Source organism: Podarcis filfolensis (assembly GCF_964270895.1).
Source record: "Podarcis filfolensis genome assembly, chromosome: 6".
Taxonomy (NCBI): Eukaryota; Metazoa; Chordata; class Lepidosauria; order Squamata; family Lacertidae; genus Podarcis; species Podarcis filfolensis.
The window spans coordinates 38,357,128-38,372,013 of record NC_139609.1 but is presented as its reverse complement, the minus strand read 5'-3'; the positions used below and the strand labels follow the sequence as shown (position 1 = coordinate 38,372,013).

General features: G+C 40.0%; 1 protein-coding gene and 1 long non-coding RNA gene across 3 annotated transcripts in view; one reads left to right on the top strand and one right to left on the bottom strand.

Annotated features, from left to right (window-relative positions):
* The window catches only part of LEPR (leptin receptor), a 58,652-nt gene that overhangs the window by 13,927 nt on the left and 29,839 nt on the right, over positions 1–14,886 (top strand). For both annotated transcript variants that reach the window (XM_083621107.1, XM_083621108.1), the window contains exons 2-5: positions 3,004–3,062; positions 4,851–5,159; positions 5,918–6,041; positions 12,574–12,779. In XM_083621107.1, the coding sequence (XP_083477233.1) occupies positions 3,023–3,062; positions 4,851–5,159; positions 5,918–6,041; positions 12,574–12,779 (679 nt within the window). In that variant the 5' untranslated portion in view covers positions 3,004–3,022. The remainder of the gene's footprint in view (positions 1–3,003; positions 3,063–4,850; positions 5,160–5,917; positions 6,042–12,573; positions 12,780–14,886) is intronic.
* Positions 11,115–14,886, bottom strand: part of LOC310765766 — a 48,060-nt gene continuing 44,288 nt past the window's right edge. The window contains exon 3 of the long non-coding RNA XR_014549788.1: positions 11,115–12,644. This is a non-coding gene — a long non-coding RNA (uncharacterized lncRNA). The remainder of the gene's footprint in view (positions 12,645–14,886) is intronic.

The window sequence follows — 14,886 nt, the reverse complement described above, 5'->3', positions numbered from 1 at the left end:
AAGAGCATTTCCCGACCTCACACATGTGAAAAATAAACTAAGGGAGGAAATCCATGTAGCACTATGGCAATTGTCCCATCGGTGCAAGCATTTTTGCTTGCCAGATAGAATGATTCCCTACTCTTCCACCCTTGTGCTATTCTGGGGGTTCTCTTGACCTCCCCAGAGCCAATGTTGGGGGCATGCGGGACTTGCTAGTTGAATCTGGCCCTGAAAGTCCGTGGTGTGTGAGGTCTTCCACTGGCTCTTGTGCAACAGTTTACAGAACAATAGCATTGCCAGTATTTCTTCTTCTGGAATACATCTGGATCCAACTCTCTCTCTCTCTCTGTTTGTGTGTGTTTGTGATGCCAATTTTAGAAGTTCCTTCCTTCCCTTATTTTCAGTGTTGTCAAACCCTTGATTTCCCTAAATAAATTCAACATTACTATTTAGTTGTAACCATGTGGCATGGATATTTCATGCTCAGTACACCTATGCTGGTGTTCTAGCTATATACTGCTTGAACTTTTGGCTCTTATATAGGTATATCCAGGCATATTTAGTGCCATGTTTCTTGTGGAAGCCCAGAAAAGAACTGGGGAGTTAAGCAGGATGTTAAGGAATCACTCTGCACTCCCAGTTTGCCACAGTGGCTTGCTGCCTCAACACTCACTTTCTGTGTCTTTACGGGAGCAGATATTGAGAGAGAAGTGAATGTACATGCAAATCTGCACAGTAATTTGTGGCATGAGCATTGGAAATATTTCCGTGTTGACTGAAAACAGTGTTGCTGTTCACCCAGGCTTTTATGGGGATTGATTTGTGTGATCTGAGAGCTTATGGTTTTTTGGACTGCTAAAGGATTAAAACTCCCTACCCTACCATTGTCCAGATCTGACTTAGCACCAGTTCACTTGCCGTTTACTAAATAGAACCCACCCAACCCCCCAGACAAATTTTTAACAAATAGCCACATCTAGTTTGGACTGGTGCATATTCAGTGAATATGGAATCTTCCCTTATCTGTAATAGAGTGGATTTGCAGAATCCATTTGGGTTACTTTAATTAATTGTTTGCTATGAATCTGAGGTAGCTAAATTTTTCATTTCCTCAGAAGGAGTATCTTCTAAGGTTATTGTAAGATGCATCATAATTATGGTTTGCTAATAGTGAAAGAGAATATGAAGCAAGGATCCCTGGACGGCACTTTGAGGTCCCAACAATCAGCTGATTATCATGGCATCAAAGCACTCTTTGCAAGAAGCTTCTAAAAAGCCCTTCATGGTGTTCTGAAGCTCAGATGAGCAAGACTTTAAAGCTCTGTGCAAGGCTCTTTGGAAGCCCTTTGTAAAGAGCCCTGCACTGTGCTTTGAAGCATCAGGTGCACCAACCTGGCCACCTTTTTACCTGCCTACACCTGATGTCATGTATGAGGTCGAGTGATTGGTAGGTGGCTGTAGCTTAGCCAAAGTGGCCTAATGTGCAAAATGTGGAGGCCTTGTGGGCCTAGTTAGACCCACTAGGTCAGAGGTTCCCTGCCCCTGATGTATGGGAAGGACAATTTATAAACTCTTGAAGCTGACTTTAACTGGTTGCAGCTGCTGTTGTGCTAATAACTCAAACAGTAGTTTTCCTATAAAGGTACATCACATTCTGGCTTTGGCTTTTAAGCAGACAAAGCTATTTCGGTTTAGTAAATGTTGATAATATATACTACAGGCTGCAGAAGAAATGGATACTGTTTACTTTTACAGAAGAGGTTGAGATATACAGTGGTACCTCTGGTTACATACTTAATTTGTTCCGGCAGTCCATTCTTAATCTGAAACTGTTCTTACCCTGAGGTGCGCTTTTGCTAACGGCACCTCCTACTGCGCGCGTGCCTGCTGCTCACATCCTGGGGCAAAGTTCACAACCAGGAGCGACTACTTCCAGGTTAGTGGAGCTCATAACCCAAAGCGTGCGTAACCAGAAGCGTTCGTTACTGTAGGACTGGGAAAGAGCACCTTCAAATCCTACAATGGTCTGACTGAGTAGAAGGCAGCTTCCTATGTTCCTTATTCTGGTGAGAAGACAATTCTACCCATATTCTGTTTTATTTTCTTTCTGTTTCACATGCTATTAAATAACTGGAGCGTTATATAAAATGTAGACTTCTAACGTGGGGGGGGGGACTCTTGCACAATGTATGGCGTTTTTCATTTACTTAAATGGAAAGAGAAGATCTGTGCTTCATAAAAGAATGTGCAGATAGCTCTGCTCTCTCTCAACTGAAATGAATGGTGGGTGTCTAGTCAGTGCTGTGTGTGCATTGGGGCTCTCAAGGCCATAGAAAAATGAATGGACAGGCTAAATATATGTGAGTTCTGTTGACTTTTTCTAAGATGCATTGTTTGTGTTTTTTCTGCTATATCATTGGCAGCATGTTATAACCACAATGGCTTCTATATTGATGTTATTCTCAAATGCACAATAGCAGTTATAACCACTCCTTTTAAATTGCTGTAATGCTTGACCATGTAAACTTCCTTGTTGGGAGAAGAACTAAACTTGTTACAGTTCAAATACAGAACTGTTGTTACCATAGCTGAAAGCATCAACTCCTCTGACAAAATGCCTTTGAATTCTAGGTTTCTTTATTTTTCCACAAATGTACAGGATCTCTAAGAACTGCAATTTTAGTAACACAGAAATCCTAATTAGGCAGTGGGGGTGGGAGAAGAGATAAGTGGCAAGTCAATCCATCACTTCCAAAGTGCTGCTGGTTCACTTTGGGAGGGAGGTTATTTTATTTTTATTTTTTAAAAAACCCCACATTTCATTACTTTCAGTGGGAGGGGGAATTCCTATAAGTATAGGAGCTCAGAACTAGCAAGCAATGGACTTTGGATCCAGCAGATCCAAGGCTGTCCTTCTCAGTCAGCCTTAAGTAGGAGTTGGTTTGCTGTGTCGTAAATATTCTTTATTCTTCTATAAATGCCAGTGTGACATTATTTCCCCCTGATTGTTTTTGCCCTCAGATCTGCTGTTTAGACCAAGATGAACTGGTATAATATTTTGACTGGATTTCTACAGCTGAGTAAGTTGTCGGCTACTCTTTCTAAACAACAGCATAAGAAAATAATCTTAGAAGATGCTAGTCGTCTATTTGGTGCACTTCTTTCTTGGCCAGTGTCCCTGAATTTCTCTGTATCTTTGAGGGATTTGATGCTAGAATTAGTAAAAGATTGGCAGATGAATATTATAGCTCAAATCATATCAGAGGAAACATTTTTGTGATGAAATTGTTCTAGATAATGTAATAGTATAGCAAGCCAAGCATACAGTTGCAATCAAAATTATTCAAAAACCCCCCACCCGGTTGCAAATTGGGTTTGTTACCAAAATTTAAAGGCTTTCAGCTGTTTGCAATGAGCAAATCAAACAAAAGCAATTGAAATAGCTCAACGCAACAGATGCTTCAAGTGGTTTCCCCAATTAGCAACGTAACACTGTAAATTTTGATAATAACCCTATTTGCAATGGGTTGTTTTATAATTTGACCACATACACAGGTGCATGTTCAAAAGATAGGGAACACTATATATTATCTCAACATTAGCAACATGATTCTGTTCTGTTGATTTCTTACAAAATATACATAATATATGGTCAGAATTGCCATCTTAAAGTTAATAGCCACTAGGCTTTTATATATCGCCTTCACGTGTCGAACCAATGTGTGGGGCTGTGCTGGCTAACACCACCAACAATGTTGCATGTGCTCACTAGCAGTTGTTGCTGTCATCCATACATGCTTCTGCAGCACGGAGCCTTTGTGTGTTCAGCTGTGTGGATGAAGGTTTCCACATGATCTGGAATCCTGTGAAACACGTGGTAATGATTTGGTTGTTTAATTAAAAGCATTTCTAAACTGTTCAATATTTAAAGATATCTGCGTGGTGGACAGAATTACAACATGAAAACAACAAAACAGTATCATAAAAACAGTGATACAACATAGAGAGCAGGAATTCAGTGACTGCGGGGTCCAGTCCAAGTCCAAGGCCTAGGCATAAAGGATATGAAGAAGATGAATGATGCTTTGTTTACTGTAAGAGGAAAGGACATTTAACTGTGCAGGGGGTTCCAGGCCACATGGAAGGCCCCCTCCCTGCACATATTTGTGCTGTCCCCTTGAGCTCCAGGGGAAAGGGCTGCACATTGCCTGTAATGTTGTGGGCGGGGCTAATAGTTGTCACTCCTCATACACTGATCTACTGCACGAGGCCTTTATATGTACAGAGACATACTTTTGCAAAGTAAGTACAAGTGGTTTTAGGCAGTGGGGGTGACCAGTATCAAGACAAAAAACACCAGTTGCAAAATTTAAAAACTCGACAATATAAAACGATGTAAATAATAATAATAATAATAATAATAATAATAATAATTTGTACCCCTGAATTTTGTAACTAAATTTTACTAAATATAAATATGCTGTTCTATAATACATTCGTTTATAATATATACCCTTTCTTGCTGAAAGATGAAGGCAATTTTTGAGTGCTTCTCAGGGGATGGAACTGTGGCTGAACTGCTTCACATCAGTGTACATAAGTTATTTTATATCCATGTGAATCTAGTTCTTGATGTTTTGTTCATGAGTAATGACAGAATAAAATAATGGGGGGGGGGGACCTGGAATGAAGCTGATGGCCAAAAAAATATTTAAGTATCAGTGAATGTATGTGATTTTATGCATGTCTTTGGAAGTGTGCATTCAGTAATTTTGTCCAGAATTTGTTTTATCTTGTGCTAATAAATGTTCTAGCTCTCAGTTATATGAGGTATTCAGACTAATCCTTTTCCCCCCCTGTACCCTCAGATTTTCTTCGAATGGTAATTTCCTATTGCATGGTATATCAGATTCCTCCACAGAGCTTTCAGCTACCATGTGTGCCATCAGAGAAGACTTCTAACATTTCTTTGCCCGCTGGAATTGCAGAGAATGGTCCTAGCATAAATGAGGAACATGGTACAATTAAAGCCAATGCCACATCACTGGTGACTGAAGATCATTTCCTATGTTGCCAGTGGAGTGATACACATATTAACTGTTTTGTATATACTTCAGAAATGGAAATCAAGGCATTTACGTATTCAGAAAGCGGTGCTTTTACAACTCAACAAATAGGTATGCTTGGGGAAGGTACAATCATTATTATTATTGTAGAAAATCATTGTTATTGTTGTTGTTGTTTTGTATACAGCCCTTCTTCCATATATCTTCCACATAAAAATACAAGATAAAAACCACAAAATACATAATAAAAGCAAACAAACTAATAACCTCCACCCCTTCCCACAAACAGATTTAAAAGGGTATAGGACAGGGGTAGGCAACCTAAGGCCCATGGGCTGGATGCGGTCCAATTACCTTCTCAATCTGGCCCGCGAATCAGTGTGTTTTTACATGAGTAGAATGTGTCCTTTTATTTAAAATGCATCTCTGGGATAGGAATTTGTTCACCCCCCCAAATATAGTCCGGCCCACCACATGGTCTGAGGGACGGTAGACCGGCCCATGGCTGAAAAAGGTTGCTGACCCCTGGTATAGGATGTTAATCAGCCAAAGGCCTGGTTGAAGAGTAACGTTTTTGCCTGTCACCTGAAGGTGTGTAGGTGTGTAAGTGAAGGTACCAACCAACCCCGCCCCCCCCCCGAGAGAACATTCCACAAACAGGGAGCCACTGCAGAAAATGTAAGAGGATGTTTTGAATTTATTGGTATTGGTATCAGTAAAAGAATTAAGATCACCCCATAATTTAAGAACACTTGATTATTTATTTGGGATTGGAAACTTTCTTAGAAATGTGTTCTCTCCGGTACATGGTATTTCAGTGGTTTTGGCTTGCAATGAAGTTCTGAAAAATATGTAAATTTTCCATTTAGATTCAATATGGAATCTACAGTTTTGGTCTAAAGAAAGCACAGAGGAGTTATTTTGTCTTGTGGAATTATCTACTAAGTCACCATACCTGGATGAAGACCTTTCAGTGAATCTGTTGTACACATTGTAAGTATAATCTATGTCAAATGTGAAATTTATGTAGTTTACAATTTTCAGGATTTTTTTTTTTAATTCTGCTTTACTTTTTTTAATACTAGTGGTGGTAATGGGTTTGGGAGAGGAGTATAGGAAATTATCAGCTGCCCCTATATACCAAACTTTAAAAGCAAATTGTTAACATTGGGATTTCCCCCTGCCCTGCTCTGTCTTTGTCCTTTTATGAAACTGCTACTAACATGAGTTTGACCAAACTGCGGGAGGCAGTGGAAGACAGGAGTGCCTGGCATGCTCTTGTCCATGGGGTCACAAAGAGTCAGACACGACTAAACAACAACAAAGCATTTTATTTATATCAGAGGTCTCTTCTGTCAATATACTTATTGTGCAATATTTCATGGTTTGGCCATAAAGGATGAACTTAGTCTGCCTCATCATGTTGACATCAGATACTTTATATTTCTTCAGTTACTATTGGCGTGTTTTCCAGCAGTACCCTTCACGCAGCCCCTTTGGAATTTTTTTATTGCTATTCCATGTGTTCTTTTGAATAGTTAGATGTTTTGCTTACATGACCTGGTGTCCTTTATGTTAAATGCAAAATTTAGTCATAAAAGTGTATGTTTGGTTAACTTTGATGATAGCATTGATCTAAGCATGTTGCTTTTCATATGAAGTACACATTTCTGTTAGGACTTGTAGAAGGACTACCGGTATGTTCTTCTCAGCTACAAACACAACATCAGACACTCATGATAGTATAGTAAATCTTTGTCTCCTATAATGTAAACCTACTGTGCAAAAACATATAACAGAGGATCCAGCATGTTTCCAGTCTTTCCCAATCTCCTATCGTAAGAATACTACAATTGTTGATATGGGCTGCCCATATTTGATGAAAGCACTGGCTTCTCTGTATATATGTAATAGCTATTACAGCCTTGGACATTCACCTCTGTGGGGAACAGTGAGCTGAATATATTCTACTGAAGGCTGCAAACCTAGACCTATTGATCTCAGTGGAACTTATTTCTGAGTTAGAATAGAATTGGCTGAAAATGTATCAGCATAGAATTAGGCTGCAAATGTATCAGCAAGTAGATTCAAACATCAAATCCCACATCATATTTATAGAATACAACATGCTCTCTCAAACATTGCTATGTTAACTGCAGACAAAAATAATAATAATGTGGCCCCCTTTTAAACAGCGTGACTCTAACTTTCTTGTGCCACAACAAGGGTTCTAAAATCAGTCTGTCAAACTAAGGGAAACCAAGGATTATTTCTTGGAATTTGGTGATGGAATTAGGCTGCATGCAGAGTGAAGAGTTCTTGCTCCAGAGTCTTTTGGGTATCTGAATGTTGACTGCAATGAGTCAAGCAGTGTAAGAATTTATTGGGATATAAATCTACTGAGAAAAATAGCTGCATTAATTTTGCTCAAACTTTTGAATAGCTGTCCATGATTTATGATACCCCTTAACAGATAGCTTAACAGACATATATAGCCAGGATGCAGTCACAATTACCCTCATAACCACCAAATATGCAGATGCAGCCAGGCAGTTTTTAACTCTGGCCAAGAACATCTCCCTGGCTGTTCAGTAGGATGAGCTGGAATTGACCTGCATATTTCCTCCAGTGGAACAGATTTCCCTAAACAACCAATTCAGATAATGAACTTTTCTTAAGAAATTTGATATCTAACTCTCACTTCTACCTTTTGGCAATATGAACATATGTCTTCTTACATTGATCTCTATGGTAGCTGAAAATAAATTACTGAAAGGCTGTTTAAACTCCCAATATACCCAGTTATTTCAAATTCTTCCTTTAAAAAAATACCCAAAACATATTTTCCACAGATGATTTTAGAGTACAATTTTTTTTGGGCAAAACTCTAATATGAATAATAGGCAACAATGAAACCTTGCCAAATGCTTTTTTTAAAACAACAACAACATTTTTCTTGAGTGCTTCAAAGAATTTTCCATCACATTACAATGCAACTGTAACATATAAAAAAGGGAGAATACAGAACAGTGGCCAATGAATACCACAGCTGGTTTCTCTTATAACTACAGAAGGAAACGGTGGCAAGTGGAACAATGCTGACTTTCCACTTTCAAGTAGTGTAGTGTAAGCTGAAGCCAAACCGTAAAGAGTATATATTTTTTCACTCTGTTTATCCGAAGTCTGGTCCAGGAAAACATTAATTTTACAACTTTAAAAATAAAGTTCTGCAGTTTCATGCCAGTTTCAAGAACTAACCTTTCATGTTGCAAAACTAAGGGAAGTATTCTTTGCTGCTGTGAGCTTTTGTCATTATCTCCTCACGTTAGTTCTTCATGGTTTGTGAACTGTAAGCACCACCAGAAAAGACCAATAAAGTTTGTGATTGTCTCATAGTAAGCTTGCAAGAAGATCAAACCTATCCATTCTTAAGGAAATCAGCCCTGAGTGCTTGCTGGAAGGACAGATCCTGAAGCTGAGGCTCCAATACCCTGGCCACCTCATGAGAAGAGAAGACTCCCTGGAAAAGACCCTGATGTTGGGAAAGATGGAGGGCACAAGGAGAAGGGGACGACAGAAGATAAGATGGTTGGATAGTGTTCTCGAAGCTACCAGCATGAGTTTGACCAAACTGCGGGAGGCAGTGGAAGACAGGAGTGCCTGGTGTGCTCTGGTCCATGGGGTCATGAAGAGTCGGACACGACTAAACGGCTAAACAACAACAACAAAGCTTGCATTCCCTTTCCCCAGACTGCATTTGAGTGCTTTAGAAGAAACTATCATTTGGGGGCTCAGTGGATTATTTGGAAGGCTGGCCTTCTCTCATATTTCTGAACTTATTCGCACTGTGTACAACTGTTATTTTTTTGTTATTAATTTCCTTATCCTAATTTTAATATCCCCCCTCAAGATTGGGAGAAAAGGCAACTTGTGTCTACTGCATTCAGTATTGCAGAAACTGAAAGGATTTAAACTGGGAATGCTGTGAGATGCTTCTGGTAAATTGCTGATCTATATGCTCATCTGTCACATAGGCTGTGCTTACTTGAGCTGTAACTAAGTTGTAAGTGTCAAACATGCAGTGTATGACTCTCCCGCAGCACATTGGCACATATCTGACCAGTCTGAAAAGGGGCTGTGCATTTGTGCTACTTTTCAGCAAGCACCGAAAAGAGTACAGTGAAGGCGCCTGCTTGATCTCAACAGGCAAGGAGTTCCAAAGTGCAGATGCTGCCACAACTAAATGACCGAGCTCTTACAAATGTGGAATGTGGCACCTGTCGTAGTGCCAGTTGCACTGATCAAAGTGGTCCAGTGGGCACATGGACTCAGCATTTACTTAATGGCAGTGGTGGCTGGTGGATGTTGGAACTGGTAGGGTAGAAGACAAGGAGACCAACAGACGGTAGAGCCATAACCAATGATACGTAGCATCAATGGATCCGAATTTTTGTCCCATGCTCCTCCCTGCTGAGTTCTACAAGGGCAGCTCTTGAGACTGAAGAGTATGCTGGTAGCCATTCCATCTCCTGGGCTGCTTCTAAGAGAGAAGGCAGGCAAGTGGGGGCTGGCTGATGCAGACAGGTTGGTGGGACAGCGCCCCATTTGCCCCATCCTCTACTACGTGTCACTTTTTCATGAATTTCAGGATGTTCCACATTCACTTAGATTTGTGGGTCATCATCCAAAGAAGTGTTCCACATGTGCAGAAGAAAAAAAGGCTACAGCTGGAGGCTTTGTTTCCCCCTTGACACTGGGAACATCTGTAGCAAAATAACAACAAATGACCTGGCTGCATATCTGGGTCCTGGCCACAGGGTATCCTCAACAGTGTTTTCTGCAGATTGGGAGGTCCTTTATCTCAGTTAATAGCCATACTATCACCAAGGCTCAGCTCAAGTGACGGAACTTTAAGATAGAAAGCATAGAAACATCTATGTTTACATTTCATACACTGATGAATTAATTTAAATTAAAAAAACCTGTGTTTCAAAATAGGGGTCACTTGGCTGGGCTGCTGTGTGCGAGGCAAGCTAAAACCACTATTTGGTGTGTGGAGTTAATTACACAGTTCTCTGGATGGTGGATAGTCTAATGTGAGACTGGTGCCACACTTGCATTAACTATTACAGACAATTAAAAGAAGGATTGATTTTTCTGCAGCTGGTCTTTAATACACATTAAACTTACATACTTCATATTGTAGTGTTTGTGCTTTACATTTTGGATAATTCAGTTAAATAGTACATTTTTTTCAATAAGAGTTTTGCTTGAGTCTATGGGAGATTCCCAATATATTAAAAAATGCATAAAACCAAATTTATTTGGGGAGGTCAACCAAAGATATTTTGGGCTTATTTGAGTTTTGCAGAAGGAACAAGACAGAATGCTAAAAAGCCAGAATATGAATACTTTCCATGGTTTATTCCAAAGCAGTAGCAGGAGTGATTGGGTTTAAATGAGTCTTCTTCTTCTTCTTCGAAATTGGAGAAGCAAATTATCCAAAAACAGAACATGAACTCCCCCCCCCAATTCTGTGAAATTAACATTAGAGGATTACTTGAGACTAATGAATTTTGAAGTATGCTTTATGTGGAAACTATGCTATTGTCTCAATATAAACAGGTTTCAACAAATTTCTGCTGAAAACAGATATAACACTGTAAGAGTGAGAAGGCAGTTTGATAGTGCCATTGATACCTATAATGTAGACTTATTTCCCCCCCTGGCCTGATGTGTACGCTGTTCAGACTTGTTTTGTGTGAGATTCAGGCTAAACTGAGAAAACCCCATTCCTCCACCCCAGAAAGGAGACAAAGGGTTGTATCCAATGTTAGTAGAGAAGACCCACTGAGTTAATGGACAGGACTAGGTCCATTAATTTCAGCTGGTTCTACTCTGAGTAGAATTTAGTTGGCTACAACCCAAAGGCTGCATCACAGCTATGGTTATCTATTGGCAAGTTTGTAACATCAGTTCTTTCAGTCTGTATCTCCAGCCCCAGATTTGTTTTGAATTTTTTTTTTTGCATTTGTGTTTATTATTTTTAAAGTTTTTTTTTAAAAAAAATTGTGCAAGTTTATCTACTTGTTCCAAGGCTTTAATCTCACAGTTTGAAAATTAATTTCTTATTGCCTTTCAAAGCATATTCCAGTGAGTAAAAATGTGTTGTTGCTTTCCGGCACTGTACTTAACATTTTATGGTATGTTTTAAAATACGCAATGAGGCTTTTTTCTTGCACAAAGACCATCCTTTAATCCCCACAGTAGGACTTCCAACTATGTGACATTTGCTGGCATAGCCAGTTTTTAAGGCTGGATTGAGGGTAGAGCCATACCCAAACATATGTGGGAAATTACTTAGAAAATGTTAAGTTTATATGCAGTGTGTACGTTGTTCCTAAGAAAAGACTAAATGTTGCTATATGGTTTTTCCCCTCAGAATTTTGGATAAATAAAAGCTGCACAGTCAAGCTACAAATCCGCTCCACTTCCCAGTGGGGAGGAGTTGTGGTGGACCACATGGCCATCCACTTCCCTCGGGGGGTGGGGGACAAAGTCCTGCGTCACCTGGAGGTTCCTGGTCACGTCATTTGCCAACCAGCCAATCCGCTGGCTGGGGGCGTGGCCAGGCCCCCATTTAAACTGAGGTGCGAGCCAGAGAGCTTCCTCTTTACTCTCTTCCTTGATCTCCCGCCTGCCCTCCCTATTTTTCAGGTTTCGAATTTGGCCTTGCTATGGACCTCGGTTGGTCGCCCTTGAGGGGCCTGGTAGGAATTTTTCCACTTGGCAAATTGGCATGGGCCATTTCAGTTTCACCTACCTCATAGCAGTCGTCACAACTTTGTAAGGATTTGTGGTTAGGCACTGGTTGATCTTATGATGGGGGAGGTGAGGTGTGGCCATCACCTGCCCCTCCAAGTTTAAGGGTATTCCGTTAAAGGAATCTGAGGGTGTGGATCTTGTCCAAAGCCCGGGGCGAGGCTAGGGCCATGCCACGACCCCGCCGGGAATCCAGGGGGAGTTTGAGTTGGTTTGCATCAACGGGGCTCCCCCTACCGGTTGTTGACCCTTACTGGACTCCCTGTGTGACAGGCAGGAGTCAGATATAGTTGGGTCAATTCCAACGCCTAAGCCAATACCACTCACATTCTGTAACCAAGAAAGTTGTGGCCTAAATTTTCCCAATAACATTAACCTAAAATCCGTGTCCTTGTGTCTTATTCATCAACGAGGGGGTGGTCTTGGGGTCTCAACATGCAATGGCATTAACTCCAGTACTCTTGCTTTTTTGTTTGAGTAATATGACTAGGCATAGGAAATTTTTTAAACAAAATGATCACAACCTTTCTCTTGTCTTTGTATGTGTAAAAGTGGCATTCTGGCATGTTCAGCATACTCTTTCTAGAGGGTCTTGATCTAAAATAATTAACCCATCTTAAAAACATCTAGTAAAATGTTTTATACATGCTACTTCATACAAAATATTCACAATTGATGGGTTTCTTTTTCTTTTACAATTCAGAACAGATGTATCATTGGGAAGTACCTCTACACGTTCCCTAAAGGACAATGTCACGGTCACTCACTGCAATGCTGTAAAAAACCAAAAATACAAATGTCAGATAACTTCAGCAAAGTTCAAGCATATTTACATTATGTGGCTCAAGATCACAGATGGAATAACATTGCTTCAGTCACCACTAATGTTAGTCAAGCCTACAGATATTGGTAAGTTTCAGTTTATTGGCCAAAGTGTTAAAATCAGAATAACAATAAGAGTCTGAGGAAGCTTCCGAAATAATGATTCCAGAATATACACTGAATATACACTGTGGCAGAACTTAATTCCGCAAAGCAACACACAAATACATAAGCTGGTGTAGAATAAAATGTTGGTATTGCAAGCCCTTTTTTGCTTTTCCCAACATACTTTAGTTATATAGCAAAATACAGTAAGTAAAATCAGTGGTGTAAGTCCTGAATGAATTCCCTAAGATATGTGAAATCTCATCCTATTGTAATTCCAGCAATGTTAAGCTTGTTCTTGAAGCTGCCATAATTCATAACAATAACGACATAATTCTTTCCCCACATGAAACTGATGGTGGAAACGGTTCAGGATCTCAGGGCTTGTCCAGACTTCCATTTGTACCACCACTTTCCCTTGGGAAAACTCAATTTTTATCGTTGAATCAGAGCAGACGTCAGTCAGGATTTTCATGGATTTATGTTTGCTACAACTCAGTGCTGAAGAGCGGGTTTTCCAGGGGAATGTAGCGGAGCATACAGAAAACCACTTGGACCTTATGGCTAGAAAGCATGGGACAAGTAGGAAACCTGCTTTTTCTAGGCACGGGATAAATGTAAGCCTGGACGTGCCTTTGGTATTTTCAGTTTTATGCACCATTTACTTTTTCTACAAGGTAAATGAAGAGCAATGTTCATTAACTCATGTTGTCCTTAAGATTTAATCATACTGTCATTTCTGAAGTAAGAAAATTTTTGGCACGGTAACTTTGATCCCTTTGGTAGGCTGGTTCTGTTCGTTGCATGGCTGGCATTGGAAGCCTGAATGACAAGAGTTTCTAATGAACTGAAATGAATTATCCTGCACAGTTCTTAACCATGCCAACAAAATCCTTTTCATTTTATTTTTTAAAATGTGGTTGTTGTGGCACAGGGCCATACTACGCAAGATGGTGGCAAGTTCTCTGTGTATGAATATTGAACTGCCTCAGTCACACAGAAAAAGAAGTAAGGGTCCAAAAGCAAAAGTGTCATTTGGATAAATAGTGCAGAACTCTCCCTACACTTCTCCCCCTGCAGCTCCTCTTATGCTGCTTCTGGTACTGGAGCTCATCTGAGGAGAAGAGTGCATGGGGGAAAGAGTTCCCTAAGAGACATGTAGGGAATCTGCAGGCAGGAGGAGTGTCCTGCTTGCCTTTCCCCCTTCTTATAATTGGATGGATGCTGTCCCTCTTTCTGCATGGCTGGGGCAGTGTAAACATAGAACAGCCACTATCAAATCTAATGTGGCAATAGTTAAGATCCTAGAACCTGCTTCACAGAAACAAAAACCAGCTTTCCCCCCTAATGGTTGAAGGTGTACTGCCAGCACAAAGTCAAGAATGGGCTTTCAGTTTTGCATGGAGGAAATGTTCATCTGAGAGCAGGTAAAATTGCCAAAATTACTAGCTTGAAGAAAACAGCCATTTGACGTGTTTTCCATAAATAATCATTTTTGTACCCAGGACTCCTTCCTGAAATCCATGGAATTTTTAAATGCCTAACTCTGGCTGGATCGTGCATACTATGTGCAAAGAAATATTCATTTATTGGAATCGTTAAACTGTTGCATCTTCACAGCACAATGTGGCTTTGAAAAAATAAATATGTATACATTAACTCAAATGAACTGCCTGGATTCTTGAGGGTGACATCACTATCAAAAATTGTTGGAAAATCTCATTCCAACCCCTAGAACCTTCTTCATTCCAGCTCAATGAAAAAAGACAAGAGGGAAAAAGGTTTTCTAGTACATTCAGAAGACGCTGAGACTCAATAAAGTTCTAAAGGGTTACTTATTAATGGGTGTTTTTAAATCAAGGTACAGATTCTTTTAAAATTAGAATTTTAGCATTTAAAAAGGTGAAAGCTTTGGTTCTGCTTTTTAATCAAGTCATGGGAAATGGTACAATCAGATGGCGGATGCTTTTAATGTTTTGTTGCTTTCTGGCTGAAGAAGCAGCTCCTTATGAACATTTGACCAACTGTTTAGTGTTTTAACATTCTCACCATAATGAAAAGAACATTTCAGTAGCCTATTTTTCTTAGT